General features: G+C 44.0%; 1 protein-coding gene across 2 annotated transcripts in view; it reads left to right on the top strand.

Moving 5' to 3' along the window:
- Positions 1–9,363, top strand: part of bin3 (bridging integrator 3) — a 121,314-nt gene extending 111,951 nt beyond the window's left edge. For both annotated transcript variants that reach the window (XM_048523246.1, XM_059641109.1), the window contains one exon: positions 8,661–9,363. In XM_048523246.1, the coding sequence (XP_048379203.1) occupies positions 8,661–8,807 (147 nt within the window). In that variant the 3' untranslated portion in view covers positions 8,808–9,363. The remainder of the gene's footprint in view (positions 1–8,660) is intronic.
- The last annotated feature ends 10,910 nt before the right edge of the window (positions 9,364–20,273 follow it).

The following is a 20,273-nucleotide window of genomic DNA, read 5'->3' as shown; positions in this document are numbered from 1 at the left end:
AATAATTGTCTGTCCCTCTTTCTGCCTAAGTGTGGCGGGGGCATACTGAGCTGCTCGAGCTGGTCTGGGACCGCTGCACTGCCGATTTTAAAAACATTCACCCCTCAAGAGTGAAAGAGACCTCACTGTTGTATTTAAAAGTGAAAGTGCTTCTGGCTGTGAAGCCTTTTTGCCACCTCATTGTAGACCCCATGCATCTCCTGACAGCTGCACAGACTGTTGGTTTTGGCTGGAGTGAAGAGGGGAGCACTCTTTGAGCTAAGGGCACTTAGGATTGCAGCCATTGGCATGAATTTGCCCAAGGACTGCTGTGGAAGGTCATAGAACCAACACAGCCAGGTGAAGGCCATTCAGCCCACCCAATCCATGTGAGGAATCAGAACTCCAAGTCTCAATGTTCCAAACACGATAGTCTTTCTCACAGAAGGAGAAAGCTGACCTGAATGTGTTCTGTTCATGAGTTCTGATAATGAGAGAACTTTTTGAAGAGGAGCTTTTGTAGTTTCAACTTCTCTGTGCCTCCTTTGCTTTTTCTTGATGACACCAGCCAATGACCTGCCCTTCTTCACCATCCTGAGAAACTCTTCACTTTTAAAAATTCATTTGTGGGATGTGCATGTCACTGGCTGGGTCAGCATTTATTATCTCTACCTAGTTGCAAAGTCGGTGGTGATCTGCCATCTTGAACAGCTGCAGCGCCTGTGCTGTGGGTTGACCCACAACGCCACTAAGGGAGGAATCGAGAAACTAAGTGACAGTGAGGGAACGGCAATGTACTTTCAAGTCAGGATGGTGAATGGCTTTGGAAAGAGCAGCGTTCCCATTGTTGTCATTGACCGCTGTTAATGGTAGCACTCTGGTGTTTGGAAGCTGCTTTCCGAGGAACTTTTGTGAGTTCCCCATGTAGACATGAGGGCAGCAGATACAAGGTGCTGTGGAAGGAACTTTGGTATATTTCTGCAGTGCTTTTTGCAAGATGGCACACACTACTGCCCCTGGGTTTTGGTGTAGAATCCCCTTCTTGTTTGGCCACTTCAACTTGCTGTCCTGATTGCAGATATTTTGTTTAGCCCAGATTATCTTCAGCAAACTGCAAACATGTGGCACAGTTCTTGTTGCGCTGTCTTCTTCAATCTCAACCCAGGAATGTTCTTCACTGTCTCCAGAAAGCACATAGTGACCCCCTTGTCAAGGTGAGTTGGTCTGTCAGGAACAACTCTGATATAAATGGAGGTGCCCTGAATGCAGTGGAATTAATTGGTTCCGAGCAGTGATGTGGTTCACGTTTGATGAGACACAAACTCTCCTTTAGAAACAAAACAGAAAATAATTGTTAGAAGTAGTTCAAGGATTTCCTTGGCAGATTTCTGGATGAATGGGTTAAGTAATGCTTTTTAAAGGACGCCATAAAGCCAGATGCCAGACGCATACATGTTCCGAACTGACAGTCACCTGAGGAAATACCTTCTCCCCGTTCATAGCACAATGGAATTCTCTCCCACATGCAACACACGAGGATGGTTTGTGGAATTAATTCAAGATTCATCGAGGTAGTTTTGTAAATGACAAGGGAGTCAATGTGGAAGACACAAGAATGGAATTAGAACAAAGAACAGCACAGAGCAGGAACAGGCCCTTCGACCCTCCAAGCCTGCGCTGACACATTTTGCCGTTCCATACTAAAACTGCCTTCACTTACAGGATCTGTATCCCTCTATTCCCTTCCTAATACGGTATTTGTCCAGGTGCTTCTTGAATGCTTCTACTGAGTTTGCTTCCACCACCCCTTCTGGTAACACGTTCCAGGTACTCACCACCCTTTGCGTGAAAAACTTGCCTCACACACCTCTTTTAAATTTGTCCCCTCACACCTTGGATTTGTGTCCCCAAGTAATTAATTCACCCCTCCACCTTCAGAAAAAGCCTCATACTTACACTCTTGCCATTCACAATCTTATAAACTTCTCCCAGATCGTCCCTCAACCTCCTGCGTTCCAGTGGAAACAGACCAATCTGTTCAATCTTTCTTCAGAACCGATATCCCCCAAAGAAGGCAAGCACTCCCTAGGCCTTTTTTTAACTACTTTATCTCCCTCTGCTGCCACCTTCAGTGATGTGGACTTGCATACCCAGATCCCTCTGAATATTAAGACTCCTCATGGTTTTGCCATACACTGTATACTTTCTGTCTGTACTTGACCTTCCAAAATGTGTCACCTCACACTTGTCCAGATTAAATTCCATCTGTCACTTTTCTGCTGATGCCTCCCAACTGATCTATGTCCTTCTGTATCTTCTGGCAAACCTCCTCACTATCTGCAACTCCACCAATCTTTGTACTGTTTGCAAACTTACTAATTAGACCAGCTACAGTTTCCTCCAAACCATTTATGTAGACCATGAACAGTAAAGGTCCTAGCACTGATCACTGCAGAACACCACTAGGTCACAGTCTTCCATTCTGAAAAACATCCTTCCAAGCTACCCTCTGTCTCCTATGACCAAGCTAGTTCTGTATCCATCTTTCCAGCTCATCCCTGATACCATGTGACTTCACCTTCTATAGAGTCTGCCAGGAGGGACCTTGGCAAAGGCTTTACTGAAGCCCATGTACACAACATCCGCTACGTTTCCCTCATCAATCATCGTTGTCACCTCCTCGAAAAACTCAATCAAGTTCGTGAGACACGATGTCCCCCACACAAAACTGTGCTGTTTATCGCTAATTAGTCCATTTCCTTTGACATCCCTACAAATCTTGTCCCTGAGAATCTTTTCCAATATTTTCCTTACTACTGATGTAAAGCTCACAGGCGTGTAATTTTCTGTTACAATGGAACAATGTTAACTATTCTCCAGTCCTCTGGGATCTCACCTGTGGCCAAAGGGGATGCAAAGATGCCTGTCGATGCTCCAGCAATTTGTTCTCTCACCTCCCTCAATATTCTGGGATAGATCCCAAGAGGAGCTGGGGGCATTTTTATCTTTATAATTTTTAAGATGCACAAAACCTCTTCCTTTTTAACAGCAACTTGGCTTAGAAATTCGACACTCCCCTCCCTGAGATCATCCTCCACCAATTCCTTCTCTTTCATGAATACTGATACAAAGTATTTGTTTAAGACCTCACCCACCTCTTCTGGCCAATACTTTCCTTGGATACCCTCTTGCTTTTTGTATATGTATAAAAAGCCTTGCGATTCTCCTTAATCCTGTTTGCTCATGACATTTCATAACCCCTTTTCGCCCCTTTAATTCCTTGCTTAAGTTCTTTCCTCATATACTTCAAGGCGTTTGTCAGTTTCCATCCTCCTAAACCCTACGTATGCTTTCTTTTTCTTTTTCACCAAGGTCATAACATCCTAAGTCATCCAACTTGCCATACCTATTCCTTCATTCTGGCAGGAACTTACCGCTCCTGAACTCTTATCAACTGACATTTGAAATACACCGACATGTCGATTGTGGATTTACCCTCGGACAGCCACCTCCAATCAATACCCTCCGGTTCCTACCTAATATTGTTGCAGTATGCCTTCCCACTATTTAACACCTTCACCTGAAGACTGCTGTTATCCCTTTCCATCAGTAACTTAATACTCATGGTATTATGGACACTGGTCTCAAAATGCTCCCCTGCTGAAACTTCACTCACCTGGCCAGGATCATTTCCCAAATCAGGGCCGATGTGACCCCTTCCTTGGTTGGACTGATCATATAATGTGTCAAGAAGCCCTCCTGAATGGTTTAAAATTCTGCTCTAACCAAGCCCCTAGCACAAAGTGACTCCCACTCAATACAGGGAAAGTTACAATCACCTACCACAACAACACTGCTGTTTTAATATCTTTCTAAAATCTGTCTACATGTTCTCTCCTCTACATGGGGTAAACCAAGCCTAGATTGGGTGACCACTTTGCAGGATATCTACATGCTGCTCGCAGAAAAGATCCTGAACTACCCATTGCCTGCCACTTTAACACACCATTCTGTTCCCTGGCCAACATCTCTGTCTCTGGCTTGTTGCAGTGCTCCAGCGAAGCCCAATGCAAGCTTGAAGAACAGCACCTCATTTTCCGCTTGGAGACCCTGGAGCCCTCCAGGCTCAGTATCCAGTTCAATAACTTTAGGGCCTAAACTCTCCCATGTCCTAGCCTCCTATCCCACACATCAGGCCTGGTTATCTCACAGCCTGCCATTACACACTACCTGTTGTTAGTCACTGACAGTCCCAGTTAACAGCTACTCACCCTCCCAGCCAGTTCATTCTCAACACCTTTGTCAATCCAACTGCTTTCCTCTCTCTGTTTGGGCTCTATCTTTTACCCTAATATTTACTCCCTAGCCCATCCGCCTCTCTATCTTTGAAATATAAACCGACCATTAGTTCAGAGCATTAGACCATTAGACCCCCAGACCCGAAATGTTAAATCTGATTTTTTTTTCTTCACAGATGGCTGCCAGACCTGCTAAGCTTTTCCAGCAACTTCTGTTTTTGCTACAGTAATGTAATGTTTGAGGATGAACGTTCCTCAACAGCAGGTTCTTCTACTAATTGAGAGCAGAACCTGATCACCCATGATCTTATTGAATGGTCACAAGGCTTGAGGGGCTGAAAGGTCCCTAATCCTGGTATTTGCAATTGTGCTTAATAATAAAATTGGTTGTGAGCACTGACAGACGGTATATTGCCACGTTGATCTTGTATCCTTGAAGAGTGTTAAAATGTTTCTGATGTGCCTGTCGCAGTTTGTCTTCAAATAATAGCAGAGGTCAGGGTCCCAGTATTCTGATGATGACTGTGCAGAATACACACTTGTATTTTGGAGGAAGGCATGCAATGAAAGCTGTTTGTTTTTGACTGACTGTCTGGAACGACTCATTTCTCATCCGAATTTGTTTGCCAATACAGTCAAGTATTGATTTATCTATGCTGATCCTCCAAGCAAATGTCAAATGACTGTTAGTTTCGAGAAACCTGCAAGTTAGCAGTTCTTTTCCCTCAAAAAGACAAGGAATAATGCTTCATCAATTAAATTATTTTGATGTATTACTTGTTATCCTGAATGGACAAATATAAAATACTGCTTCAGCAAAATCATTAACGTGGAGGAACCAAATTTTTGAATTTAATCTCAGTTTAAATCCATGCTAATTTGTGTATCTCCTAAATCCTTATGTGCCTGGTGAAGGGAATCGCGAGGGCTGTCACCGTGTTTGGATTTGATGTGTAAATGAGATTTGCTGCTACTTGGTAATGACCATGTGCATTGCACTGGCTGGTTCTTCCCTTGAACCGTCTGTGGTTGGGCTTTTCCTTGAGATTTCAGTCATTGTCATTTTCAGCTTTGTGAACATATTGAAGTCTGTTCTCTGTTCTGAATGAGCATGTTAGTTTCTGCTCCGTAGTGCCTCCCAGCTCCTGCCTGTGGATAATTGAAATACAGTCACCACACCCTCACATTCAAGACCAGCACCCATCGAGGGTAATGACCACCTTGTGTCTCCTTTTGAACCTCGGTGAACCCACTATATGCAGCTTCACTGAGTATGAGTCTGCTTTTTTCCATCTGGCAGAGAAGATATTATTTTCTGTTTATTGCCCAAGTGGAGGATGTTTATTCAGCTGATCAGTCAATTGAAAGTGATTTCTGTGGAACAAATTGTTTTGAAGTCTGGTGACTGTTACCTGGTTGAACCTTGCATTGTCACTAGTCTGAGATATTGCTGTCATGGCTCAGCATCTTTTTGCCCTGTGTTTAGGACATTTTGCCATTACTCAATACTATCTCTGGAACACAAAGAGGGTATGCTGTGGGCAGGTATTCAAAGAGCTCTGATTTGCTCCGTCTGCTTCTTCCTGGATCAACTGCGTGGAATTCAGAGGTGATCTCCCAGTTTAAACTGCATACACCCAGTTCCAATGCAGGAGAGTGGGCACAAGGAATATCAGATTAGCAAGCTTGATGGGCCGAACAGCCTAGTACTCTACATATTTCTTATAGTCTTGCAGTTTCTGCTCCTCCCATTTGAGGAAACATGTACCCTGTATCCAATCAATCAGGTTCCCTCACCAACCCCCAGTTGCAATGTCTTGTTTAGTTCATTTGTTTTTTGCGAGTTTCTCTTGCAACACTGATCATGTCAGAGATACTTCTTCTAGATCTTGTTTGTTTATCGTCAGTGGTATACCTGTGGGAAGGAGACTTATCTTGATAGTTTATCTTGATGATTTGTTTTTTGGGTGCAAGGCAGACTGAAACAGTCTGTTCTTAGAAAGGTCACTCCACATCCTGTCTGGCAACTTTAAGATTGTGTGCTGTAAACCATCTTGAAAAGTCTGGCCTGAGAAGGGCTTGCCATGGATCACTCACATTTATCTCAGATCAACACAGGATCCTGCATAGTTTATTTTAGGCTTTTATTGGATTGCTGTCTTACTCCACCAAATGCAGTGACAACTTACATAGTGCCTTCAGCAAAATCACATGTCTCAAGGTGCTTCTCAGGAATGTCATGATACTGAGCCATATGAAGAATTACATCTGGTGTCTCAAGCTTTGTGCTAGGATTTAAGGAGTTTCTTCATCTTCAGGCAAGGTCGAGAATGAAATGGAGCAAATTTCAGCTCCTGTTGAACTGTGGAGCAGCTTTGAAGGCAACAGTGGCCTCCTCCAGTTCCAGTTGTATGAAACTTCATGCACCATAGTGCGAGAAGTACTCAGGAGCTAGTCCATAGTTCTGCTTCCATGAGCTTCAGACAGGATGGCCAGTCACATCACGTGTTTCTGCCTCGCTCAGCTGGCTGCACTGTCATCTCTGAGTGAGAACGTACATGAGTTTACTTCTCTATTCCTGAGTCTCCCAACATAGTTAGCATGGCTTGTAGGTTTGCAGATGACGCCAAAATTGGCGCTGTGATGGACAGTGAAGAAGGTTACCTCAGGGCACAATGGGACCGTGATCAGATGAGCTGGTGGGCCAAGGGGTGGCAGTTGCAGCTGAATTCAGATAAATAGGAGGTCTGGCAATCAGGACAGGACGTATACAATTAATGGTCGGGCACTGTTGCTGAACCAAGAGACCTGGGGGTGCAGGGGCATAGTTCAATCAAAGTAGAGTCCCAATTCGAGAGGATAGTGAAGGAGCTGTCTGGTGGCTTGCCTTCATTGCACACATAATTGAGTGTAAGAATTGGGATGTCACATTGTGACTGTACAGGACATTGGTTTGGCTAGTTTTGGAATACTGCATTCAGTTCCTGTTGCCCCTGTTTAGGAAGGATGTTGTTAAACTTGAGAGGGTGCAGAAAAAAAAATTACAAGGATGTTGTTGCGGCTGGAGGGTTTGAGCTGAAGGGAGAGGCTGAATAAGGTGGGCCATTTTTCCTTGGAGTCGCAGACGGTGAGGAGTGACTTCGCCGAGGTTTATAAAATCATGAGGGGCACGGATAGGGTGAATAGCCAAGGTCTTTTCCCCCAGGGGAGGGGAGACCAAAACGTAGAGCCCAGAGGTCTAAGGTGAGGGTGAAAGATGTAAAAAAAGACTTGAGGAATAACATTTCCACGTGGAAGGTAGTGTGTGTGTGGAACGAACAGCCAGAGGAAATGGTGGAGACGGGTACAATTACAACATTTAAAAGGCATCTGGAAGGGTAACTGCACTGGAGGGGTTTAGAAGGATTTGGGCTGAATGGGACTCTGTCCGAATGGGATACCTGGTCACTGCAGACAAGTTGGAACAAAGGGTCTGTCTCCATGCAGTATAATTGTACAGAATCCAGGCTGATGGTCCAGTAAGGCCCTGAGGGAGTGCTGCACTGCCAGAATTTATCAGCTTTCAGATTAAAACCAGGCCCAGTCTGACCTCTCGGGAGGACATAAAGGATCCCATGACATCTTTTGAAAAAGAGCAGGCAGTTTGTCTTCAATGTTTAGTCCTCAGTCAACATCAGTTAAACACATTATCTGGTCATTGCCGTGTTGCTGTGTATGTAAGCTGGCTGTGACTAAGCTGGCTGAGTCTTTTGTTTTCTCTGTTGCAACAGTGATAACACTTGAGGGCTTTGGCAGCTGGCAAGAGTTTGGGGAGTGCTGCAATGTTAGTTGTTGGGCAGCACTCAGCAAGTGGTGAAAAACATGATTTGGGGACAGTCTGACATATGCTCAATAAAGTTGTGCCTCTGCATTGGGTTAAGCTCTCAAACATGACATGGCATAATACAGCAGCAAGCGCTCAGATTGAACTTAGGCTTTGAACCAGACACAATATTGCCGAGGAGCTTCTTGGGACCATGGTATTGCAGAATCACATTCAAAGCCACCCAAGGGCATGTTGTGACAGGTATGGTTCACGAGGCAGGATTTAAAAAGTTGTCTTGGAGGAAGAAAGAGAGATGGAGATGTTCATGGAGAATTGCGGAGCTTGGGATCTAGACAGCTGGAGGCATGAGAGGGTCAGCAGGGGGGAGAGAGCTAATATGGAAGGATTTGAAAAGAGGGTGGGAATATTTAGATTGAGCAACAATGACACAGTAATTGAATGGAGTGCTTGTTCCGAACAAGAGGTTAAAGTTGCCATCATGACAAAGCTGTAATAGAATCTGTACGATGTATCGTCGGTGCAGCAGGTTCACGTTCTGTTTGTTGCTTTTGTTTCAGGTCATGTACTATACAGAAATGTCCAAGATATTTGGAGATCTCACTGGCCAGATTCAGCAGCAAGGGATGACTGACGAGCAGCGCGAGAAGGAAAATGAAGCTAAACTGAACGATCTGCGAGCTCTATCGATTGTGGCAGATGACTGAACAAGAACATATAAAATCTGCAGTGAATCATTGTTGGGCTTAATCTTGAGCTTTTCAGATGATTCCTCATTTGGGTGGACTGCTTGACGTGCTTGAGTAGAAGTAGTACCATTGTTGGGGTAAACTTTGAGTTCCTAAGTTTAGAACCTCTTTTTTCCCTCCCCTTTTTATAAATCCCATAATTAAGGTAGGGGGATTATTGTTGTGGAATTTGTATGTTCTCCCTGTGTCTGTGTGGGTTTCCTCTGGGTGCTGTGGTTTCCTCTCATAGTCCAAAGATGTCCGAGGAATTCTTCCTTGCTCTGTGGTGAGTGGTGCTAACAACAAGACAAATGCAGGAGGGAGAGAAGGTGTACAAGGAAGAAACTGGGATACCTCTACCCCTTTCAGGGAAATACAGCTTTTCTAAACCTTCATCTCTTGTTTCTGATTGCAGAAAACATACAAGTGAATGAAAAGTTGTTAATTTTTCTCAGTGTAGCTTTAAAAAGGATGTAATTTTGTAATGTTTGTAAATAATTTATCTTGTGAGCTCTATAAAAATCTGATTGTGCCACTGGTTCTTGTCCATGTGATAGGATTTCCGGCTGCCTGCAGTCATCTGTACAGGGAGTGTGCGGTTCTTGGGGAGGGATGGAGTGAGTCTAGGAAACCACTTCCTCACGCTCGACATCCTTGCCCCTGCTTGAGCTGCCATGAATATTTCCCACGAGAGACAACAAAATGACTGGCAAAAAAAAACAGAAATTGCTCGAAAAGCTCAGCAGGTCTGGCAGCGTCTGTGGAGAGAAAACTGAGGAAGTTTCACTGGACCCAAAATATTAACTCTGATTTCTGTTCAAAGATGTTGCTAAAGCTGCTGAGCTTTTCGAGCAATTTCTGTTTTTTTTTGCCAGTCATTTTGTTGTCTCTCGTGGGAAATATTCAGTTCCTGTGCACGACTTTGAACAGATAATTCCACTCTCCTGTCTGAATGGATCAAACACATAGGACCGAGTTTGTTTGTGATTTTCTGGTTTGGTCTTTCTGCAACAGTCTCTTTTATTTGTCTTTTATTCTTAGCTTGTGTCCCAGCTGCCAGCCATGAGGAATTCTGAAGTAAATTTGTACACACTCTCTGTAAACATTGTCAGTGGGTCAGGCAGCAGCTGTGGATGTTGGCCCTGCGTGGCTGAAGGCCCTTGGAGCTGAGAAATGAATTCTGTCTGTCTCTCTCACTGCCAGACCTGCTGAGTATTTCCCGCATTTTCTGTTTGTACTCCCTGAAACTTTACTGACAAAGAGGTTTATGTAGGATTGTGTTCAGATGATGCTTTCTACACATGCATGTTCTTGAGTGGTTGAAAGAGGGATCTCTAATATTATGGCTTGCTCTTTTTTTTTCTGTCTTTCTTTAAATTCTGGTTTTGTAACAAAGATGGTACTGGAGGATGGCGACTTTGTATATTTTTCACCGTACTCATGTATTCCTGTTATTGAGTACATGTGCCAAAAATTCTCATTCTAAATGCTGGGGTCATTTTGTTTTACATCTACATCTTTTGCCCTTTCCTTTAGCCTGCTGTCACTCTCTGGTTGGCACTCTGCCTCTCGTCAGTGCTTGGCCCTGCCTCACAGAGTGTTTTCCTGTCCATTTTGACAATGCAGGGCCTGTGGTTTTTGGTCTGTCATCTGGAAATGATGGGAGACATCTGTATGCTTGCGGTATTGTGCAGCACATTTCTACAAAACTCCATCCAACCCTTGTGAGGAATTCTCTAGGTTTCAAATTGATCTTTCCTCTGTCCTGGATAACATACTCCAACGTGCAATGTTGGACTAATTTTTTAAAGTCTCAGAGACCAGGATATTTAGTCTGAGAGGATTGTGGGAGACAGTGACCCCAACTGGAAGATTGATGCTACTGCAAATAGTCTTGACTGGATCAATCAGAAACTCATTTAGCCAGTCTGCAACCTTCAGATAATGCTGATCTAATTTTTAGTTTAGAAGATCGACGTCAGGTGTGGTGGGATAAACTTTTTTTTTGCAATGTCAAAACAATTATACATTGTTTTTCAAGTGTTAAGCAAATGTGTTGTCCCTTCTGTCAGCCTCGGTTAAAAATTCAAGATGATATTTCTCACCGGTAAACTGCCCCGTGAATCAGCCTCAGGTGCCCCCTAAATTCCGAGTCAGACAAGACTCTGACATCAGTATGAAAGCAGAACCAGCACAGCATGGTTCGATCTGTGTCATGTAAGGTCATCTTACATGAAACTGAGCGCAGCACTTCTCGCCAGCAAGTCTGTAACTTGTGACGTGTGGACTGCACAACTGTGTGCTGATAGAATACTGTTGAGGTTGGTTGGCTCGCCGAGCTGGTTTGTTGCTTTGCAGACGTTTTGTTACCGTGTTTGGTAACATCCTCAGTGCAGCATCTGATGAAGCGTTGGTGTGTTTTCCCGCCTGGTTTTTAAACTTTGGGGTCCGTTGAGGTGGATTGCCTCACTTGGGGTTTTCCTTTGTAATGGAGTGTATGTGAGGTCAGGTTCAATATGTTTATTAATAGCAGAATACTGCTTGAACAAGGTCCTGTGTTGTGTCATCCATACAAACCATGCACAAAACCTGATAGGGTTTAGGGGAGGCAATGGCCTAGTGCTATCGTCGCTGGACTGTTAATCCAGAGACCCAGATAATATTCTGGGACCCAGGTTCACATCCCGCCATGGCAGATGGTAGAACTTGAGTTCAATAAACATCTGGATTAAAAATCTGATTGTCAGGGGAAGACTCATCTGGTTCACTGATGTCCTTTAGGGAAGGAAACTGCCATTCTCACCTGGTCTGACCTACATGTGACTCCAGACCCACAGCAATGTGGTTGACCTTTAATTGCCTTCTGAGCAATTAGGGATGGGCAGTAAATGCTGCCTGACCAGCAACACCCTGATCCTGTGAACAAATGATGGAAACACATTGCAAGACTTCAGCCACGACAACATTGTTGAAGTATTCTCAGCTATCTTCATCCCAGGTCAGTGTAGGTTTAACAGGGGACACCAAATTAAGGAAATATTCCCCTGGAAGTGTGCCCCATGGGAAGGAAGTGTTGAACTTTTACGAATTTCTGAAATGGTCATCATTGTGATGGAGGTCCAACTGAGGCTGGTGAGACAATGCAAGATGGACCAAAAACACCCCTTATTTGCTGAAGAGCACATTTCACATTGGGAAAGAACATTGAGCTGTTGTTGACCTGTTCATCACAAATCAACATGTCATGTTTTCTGGCTTCCCAACATCACACTGGAGAGATTAAAATTCAGGCTGTAAAGACATACTCATCTTGGACCCAAAGTTCAAGAGCTCTTTTCGCACGTTCCATTTTTCATGGGGTCTCAGAGGAGACTGGACACAATAAAAACTGATTCAAAAATTTACTTTGGAACGAAGTGAGAAGACTATAAAAACATAAAATGAATTTTTATTCAACCATTTGATGGTTTAAAATCAGTCAGTGTGCTGCTTCTCATGTCAATTATATTATGTTCTTAATGTGACACAAAATCCCACAGTACTCAGCAGCACAGAGCAGGAGAAGATGAGTCTGGATGACTAACAGTGAGGCTGTAAAGCTATGACAGAGGCAGAGATAGAAGTGAAGGATACTGGGGAAAGTGCGCGGTCTGACTGACCACCATCTGTCCTTGTTGGAAATGAAATTATCTTTGGTTCTGGGTGACTCTGAACAGTCTGTTTTACCAAAAGCAATAATCATTCCCTTGACACCAGGGCTGCTTCCTGTTGTGATCTGTCTTACAGCAGCTTGGTGATGTATCTTTAAGGGCAAAGCTCATGATGTCATCGGCTCATGCATGTGACTCATGGTTTAAAGTTCTCAGTCTCCATGTTATAGAGCTCTGCCCTCTTGCGGCATAGTACACTGAGAGAAGTCAGTTCTAGTATGTCCAGATTGGTGCTCTTGAGTCCTGACAGGCATGTTTCCATGATTGTAGGGCATAGATGTAAATGCCAGGAACTGCAATAAACATTCATTGATTTCCTCAGGACTACTTAGCTCATGTTTATATTAGGAAAGCTAACATCAGTATCACATCATGGTAGTTGCAAATCATTAGCTGTCATGGTCTAAGAGCCAAATGACTTTTTATGACACTGAGATAGTAAGAACTACCGATGCTGGAGTCACAATAACACAGTGTGGAGCTGGAGGAACACAGCAGGCCAGGCAGCATCAGAGGAACAGGAAAGCTTCTTCAGAAATCTATGACATTTTTTTGGAATTGTTGATGTGACATGAGTTGCTGGTTTGGCCCAGCATTTATTGGCTGTCCCCAGTTGTCCCTTGAGAAGGTGGTGGTGAGCTGCAGTTTGTCTGCTGTAGATCCACCCACAGTGCCCTCAGGAAGGGAATTCCAGAATTTTGATCCAGCCTCACTGAAGGAACAGTGGTATATTTCCCAGTCAGGATGGTGGGCGGCTTGAAGGGGAACTTGCAGGAGGCAGTGTTCCCATGCATCTGCTGCCTTTGTCTTTCTAGATGGAAGTGTTGTGGGTTTGGAAGGTGCTGACTGAGGATCTCTGGTGAACTTCTGCAGTCCATCTTGTCCATAGTACACACTGCTGTGACTGAGCATTGGTGGTGGAGGAGGGAGTGGACATGGGACCAATAAAGCCAGCTGCTTTGTCCTGGTTGGTGTCAAGTTTCTTGAGTGTTGTCAGGACTGCACTCATCCAGGCAAGTGTGGAGTATTCCACCACAATCTTGACTTGTGCCTTGTAGATGGTGGACAGGCTTGGAGGGGCAGGAGGTGAGTTTTCCAGCATCTTATCTTTCCTTGTAGCTACTGTTTCTCCCCGCCTCAGGCTCTGTAACAAATCTCAGCCAAATCTGCAATAAACTGGATTTGCGCACCATTGACACTTACGTTGTGAAATGGCAGGTGTTGAAATTTTCATTGTGTTTTTAATCTCTGAAGTTGTAAGCATTATGCAGTAATTGAATTTATTTTGAGGAATCTGCTGCATTCTATCTAGGTTGTCCATGACAGCTGAACCCAGGCGTCCTCTACTGATAGAGAGCGATGATGAACTGGGTGGGCACAGCTTTGCGCTCGGCAGTTCTTGGGAATAAATGTTGTCCTGTTTTGAAGTGAGTTCAGTTTGTGATTGTTGCTGTAATTTATGATCTTTGAACTGTTAGCCTGTAGCAGCGATTTCTGAGATAAGTGATGGGATTCATTCCCGCTAGATGTCCGATCTCATTCAGTAGGGCTGAAAATCTGAGTGCTTTAGTTGAGAAAGCATTCAGACACTGAAGAGTGTGTGGCTTGACAAAGAAGTGCTGAAGGTGGAGAGAGTCTTCCTCTGAGTCCATCTCATCAGAGGGAGCCCTGCCAAACTGGTCAGCCCTACCCTGCGCATGTCAGGTATTTGGCCTGTGGGGAATTGGGTCATACCTGAGTCTGTATTGGCTGTTTTCCAGCATGAGCTTTGGCCTGGTAACTGAGGCTGATCCATCTATTTTGAGACATATCTTGGTAGTACTCTGCTGCAGAATGAGCAGAAACTCTGCACATGAAGCACACTGCGTTTGGGATCTTCCAGAGCTTGGGGCTCCTTTATTTTTCAAAACCGATTGCACAGCACACATTTCGATTTTCAAAGTGTAACGTGACCCAAGGAATCCAGCTGTGACCATCTGTGTTTGTGTTTTAACCAGAAATAGGCAGTAATTACCACATTGCAAGAAGAGATGTGTCCACGGATTTGGAAATGATTGGGTCAGGTTTTGACCCAAACTCCGCTTTCCTGTCTGTCCACAGTCATCCTCAATTCCTTCGTATTTCTGCTTTGAACAGATTTCATTACTCAGCCTGTGTTCGTCACTTAGGAAGGGAGTTCTTAGGAAAAACAGTCCCCTGAGAAAGTTTTCCTTTTCTCAGTCTTGCCAATGGGACCTCTTAATTTTAAATTATGTTCCCTTTTCTGTTCTCTCTCAAACTCCCACTCAGCACCCTGCCAAGTTTCTCAGAATCTGATTATATTTCAGTGAGCCCACCTCTCCTTGTAAACTCCAATGGATATAGACATATTCATGCATGTCATGTCTGATGTTTTCTCTCTTCTATCTCAGGGATCTGTTGAATAAATCTCTATATTGAATGCAGTTATACCTTTTCCTAAATAAGGCAGCCAAAGTTATGCACAGTTCTCCTGATGCAGTCCCACCAAGGCCCTGCATGACTGTAGCAAAACATCCCTATTTTTCTGTTGCATTCCTTTTGCGACAAACAACATTCCAGTGTCATTCTTAATTGCTAGCTGTACTTGTGAACAAACTTTTTATGATTCCTGCACTTGGATGGGAATCCCTCTGGGGCCCAGATCCCTCTGCCCCTCAAAAGTTCAGCAGTCTCTCCATTTAAATAATATGCTGCTTTTCTAATCTTCCTGCTGAAGTGGACAAGTTCATATTTACTTGCATTATACTCCACCTGCAACTTTTTTTGTCCACATTCCTAACTTTTCTGTACCCCTTTGCAGTGTCTTTGTGTATCACATTTGGAAATGCCACAGGCTTGATCACCTGGCACATCACTTACTCTATGTTGCTATCACATGCATACTCTGTTCCTATTCATTTAATCGTCAATCCATGATGATATGTTCCTCAGTCTAAAACCCCGACCTGTGATTGCTTTTTGTGCAATTTCGAAAAATAAGTCACTGGGTCACGAAATGGTTATCTGTTTCTTTCTCCACAGATGCTGCTTGACCTGCTGAGTTTCTCCAGCAGTCTCCGTTTTCAATTCTGACTTCCAGCATTTGTATTGCTTGTTGCTTCCTTAAAGAACTTGAATGAATTTCTCACGCATGGTTTGCCTTTTACAAACCCACGTAGACGCTGTCTGGTTTCATTGAGATTTTCTAAATGCCTGCTTACAACCTCCTGGGAATACTTTCTACTTTTCTGTGTGCGACAGATGTTAAGTTTCCTGGGCTGGATCTCTCAGCTGCAAATAGAAATTGGTGCTGGATCAATTATTGGATTACAAATCGAAAATAATAGATGACTGGTTGTGCACAGGAAGATGGAGTTCAAGAGAAAGTTGGCAATGTAAAAGGAGGTTTGTCATGATGTTGCTGTGTTGTCTTGGGTGACAAGCCCAGCTGCTGTTCTCCAACCCCTGGTGGTGCATTTTCTTCTTAATTCAGCTGAATATTCCAGATCAACTCTGCGTTTCTTCTGCTCAGATTGTTGAGGAGACTCTAACCCACCATTCCCAGAATGAGCAATTGATTGCAAATTTCCTCAGTGTTTTTCTCTCACAACATCTGTGTTTCTTTCTCCCCCCACTAATGTCATTGAGCAAGAGCACAGACGGTCGTAACCAGCCACCCCCACCCCCAAGTCCTGTCACCTCCTCTGTGAATGGACATGTCTGAATTGCTAATTGAAATGCCTCCTCAGATGTGTCATGGCATTTAGAATGGCCAGATAGCACATAATTCCAAGGCTGCTGTTTTTATTTAAAGTTTTGATTTAAACAGCAGGGTGTCTGAGTATGTGAGTTGAAGCAACTGGCTGTAAGGATCCAGTGGAAGAGATTTTTGCTCAAAACATAATGATGGGATGAAGATTTGGACTGAGTTCCTGCAATGGTGAGGTAATGAAATTTAACTGTAAACTCTGGAGAGAAACAGTCGAGGATGGGGAAAGAGCAGAGAATTGGATCAGCGTTCCCAGCTGAACTCAACCATTCTTTGGAAGTGCTGGCTTGAAATGTCAGCTTTTGTGTTCCTCAGATGCTGCTTGGCCTGCTGTGTTCATCCAGCCCTGCACTTTGTTATCATGAATTGTGTTGTGTTCTGTGAACACAGAGAGTAGCTCAGTGAAAGAAACAACAGTCTGCTGCTCCTGAGTGAACTTTAAAAACCCAGCAAACAGGCATGACAGCCTCTTTCTGCCGCATGACAGAACTCCTCTCATTTTAACCGGACCCCCAGACTGGATTGCTCCTTCCTAACACACTTGGCCCTCTACTGGTCAGCAGGAGAAGGCTTTGAGCTGAACCTGTGTGACAGCCACAGGCAGATCCCTGATAGCATATTCGAGGAACCTACTTCAGAGTGTGATCCCTGCTCAATATCACAGTGTATCCAGAGTGAGGCAGCACTAGACCAAGTGTGCCCATTAAATAAACGGCAGTGAGATGGGAATCTTACACGGTTTGGCTGCAGGCCAGCCAGGTTCTGCTGTTGAGTCTCTGAGCTACAGCCTTTGGGACCTGAGTGAAATGCCCTGCTGAGTGGGTAAAGCACAGAGTAATGTGTGTGCATTACTCCAGAGTGACAGGTATCCAGGCTCAAAGGTTGGAAAAGTGAAGTTTCAAATGTTATCCTGTGGAAGCGTTCTTGATCTTCATCAATTTGTCATTTAAATTGTTAATAAATAATTAAAAAGTGCAGTAAGTTGTTTGCTGAGAGTTCAGCACAGATTTGAACCGAGGTCCCTGAGAGGAACTACCATCACTGAGTCTGTAACTAACTGTTTTATCCACTTGACCACTGGGTGTTTGAGGAGTTGGATTCTCTGATTGTATTTTGCTTGTGAGGAAACCATTGCACTACTAGGATGTTAAATTTCAGTTCTGAAAACTTTTAAAATGTGAAAGCTCCAGTGGCAGCCTTGCAGAAGAATGGTCCTTGGAACCTATCCCACTGAATTCAAATCCTGTGGTGGGATTTTAGTGATTTTTTTTGTTAGTTAAAAGGAACATTGGTTTTCTGAAGAGCAGCAAAACCTGGCAGCCTCTGGTGGCACTCCCTACAGCTATCCCTGAGTCTGTATTTGATCTTACTCTGCACTGAGTTCACTCATATCCTGCTGAAGTAATTACTCTAACCTTTCCTCACTTAACCTACACTTAGGCTTGAACCCAGCACCTTTCAGATCCTATCCAGGCTCTCTAGCTGCATAGCCACCAGACCCATGCCTGAAAAATGTCTACTTTTAGGAGGTATTTATATGGGAGGATTTTATTGCCAAATCAAAAATCAAATTGTCTCCACAAAATTGACACATGCATTTCATCATTCGGGTTAAAAAAGCTGCATGCTTACACTTTCAAACCTGAACTAGAATGTGAGTTCGTGCCCAGACAACACTAGGTTCTGATGTGAATATTGCTCCTCCACCCAACATCAATTACACACCCAAAGCTTTGTGCTTTCGATAGGTATTTCTGAATTCCCGTCCTTGTCTCTACTTTGTATGCAGTGCAGATGCTCCTTCCTTCATTCTCCTGAAACAGAGCACCTCTCATTTAACCTTGCACCGCAGCTCTGGTGGATATGTGCGTCCCATCGCACAATTAATTCATTGTGGGGAGAGAGAGAAGGCTTTCAAAGACCAGGGCAGCAACATGACAGAGAATTGCCAAGGAGTCTCAAATTTAAATCTGAACTGGAGCTGAGAACACCCTCCAATCCAGTGCAAGTGCATATTCCCCACCCTGCCGCTACAGTCCAGTTTCTACATTGAGCTCTCTGCAAAGTGTGGAAGAAAGGCATAACACGTGGTCATAGGGAAAAGGACAGGCCTTTCACTCCATTGAGATCCCGGCTGAACCTCACGCTCCCATCTTTCCTCCAAAACCCTCATCTAACTTACTGACCCTCTTCTGTCACACTCAGCCTTGAGGACACCCCATGTCTTGGTGTCCACCACTCATTGGGGAAAGTGAATTCCCAACACGAACAATCCTCCGAGCAAAGAAATTCTTCATCACGATCTTAAATTTGACTTGTAAGTAGACTGTTTTCTATCTATCTCCCTCCCTGCAGACGCAACCAGACCTATTGAGTTTTTCCAGCACTTTTTATTTAGTGACCAATTAACCCTTGTTTATTTCTACAATATGGACAAAAACGTACGTTTTTGTTGAGACTCTTAGAATGTGAAATCCACTCAGCATTTCACAGGATCAAAACACCAAATCACTTGACAAAATGTGAGGACAGGTGTCTCTGAAAGCTTAGCTGAACAGGTGGGTTTTACAGGCTGCCTTACGGAGATGGAGAGGTCTTGGGCAGGGAATTGGAAAGCTGAGAATCCAGACAGTGCAGGAAATTCCATCACTGGGAGGTATCTTAAAATTGTGAATGGGCAAGAAGTCAAAATCAGATTTCACAAAGGGGTTGTGGGCCTGGAAGCAGATTTGAGAGACCAGATGGGGGAAGAGACAATGGAGGGCTGTGAGAATTTGAAATACGCAGGCAAACGTCAGTACAGCAGTCAGTGAGCATGGAGATTGGTGAATAGGTCTTGATGAGAATTTGGATTGAGGTAGTCACAGTTCTGATTGCTGGGGTAAACTGATGTTAGCCATTTGCTGCTTCTGAAGCTTCACATTTAAGAAGATATCTGGGTGAAGAGGGAGTGTGAGAGTATGCTACTGTGCTCCTGTCATACTGTTCCCATCGTGATTCTCTCTCCCCACCTCCCCTTCACAAAATGAAATACCTGCAGGTCATTTTCCATTCATGAGAGTAAAATCCAATGTATAGAAGATTCCATCTGCAGCTCTAACTTGTCAGCATTATAGTACGTGTCCTGGTTTACAACAGAACAGGTCAGCTGAAATGACATCTTATCAAAGTAGAGGTTTCTTCGAACAAACAGGATAATCCATGTCAAGGCACTCTGGGGGATGCACCTGGAGTGGTCATTCCTTTCCTATCCTGGGGTCAGGAATAACCATTCATTCACATCAGTTCTGTCTGGAAATGTTGTTTTCCCCTCAGTGAATTCCCACAGACGTATTGTGTCATGTCTGCAAACATATACTTGCAGAGTGGACTTTTGCTAAATTGTGTTGACAAGATTGGTATTTACTTTAAGGCAGGTTGTGTCTGGTGACCTGTAGAGTTATTGATTAGCCAGGAGATTGAAAACCACCGCTGGGAAAGCCAGGTGTTTAGAATGAACGAGCTCGGAGAAGGGTTCAGAGAAGATTTACAAGGATATTGCCTGGTTTGGAGGGTTTCAGCTATAGAGAGAGGCTGAATAGACGGGGGCTATTTTACCTGGAGCATTGGAAGCAGAGGAGAGATGATTTTAAAAGGTTTATAAAATCATGAGGGGCATGGGTAGGACAAACAGAGAAGGTCTTGACCCTGGGGTGGGGGAGTTGAAAACTGGGGGAAAATAGGTTTAAGGTCGGAGGGGAAAAGATTTAAAAGTGACACGAGGGGCAACTTTTTCACACAGGGTGGTGTGCGTTTGGAATGAGCTGCCAGAGGAAGTGACAGAGGCTGGTACATTTACAACATTTAAAAGGCATCTGGATGGGTTTACGGACAGGAAAGGTTTAGAGGTATATGGGCCAAATGCTAGCAAATGGGACCAGATTTATTTAGGGTATTTATTTTGGGTGTTTGGTCAGTATGGACGAG

The sequence above is a fragment of the Stegostoma tigrinum genome, chromosome 40, assembly GCF_030684315.1.
Source record: "Stegostoma tigrinum isolate sSteTig4 chromosome 40, sSteTig4.hap1, whole genome shotgun sequence".
Classification (NCBI taxonomy): Eukaryota; Metazoa; Chordata; class Chondrichthyes; order Orectolobiformes; family Stegostomatidae; genus Stegostoma; species Stegostoma tigrinum.
Note: the sequence above shows the minus strand (reverse complement) of the source record. Positions and strands in the feature narration are given on the sequence as shown.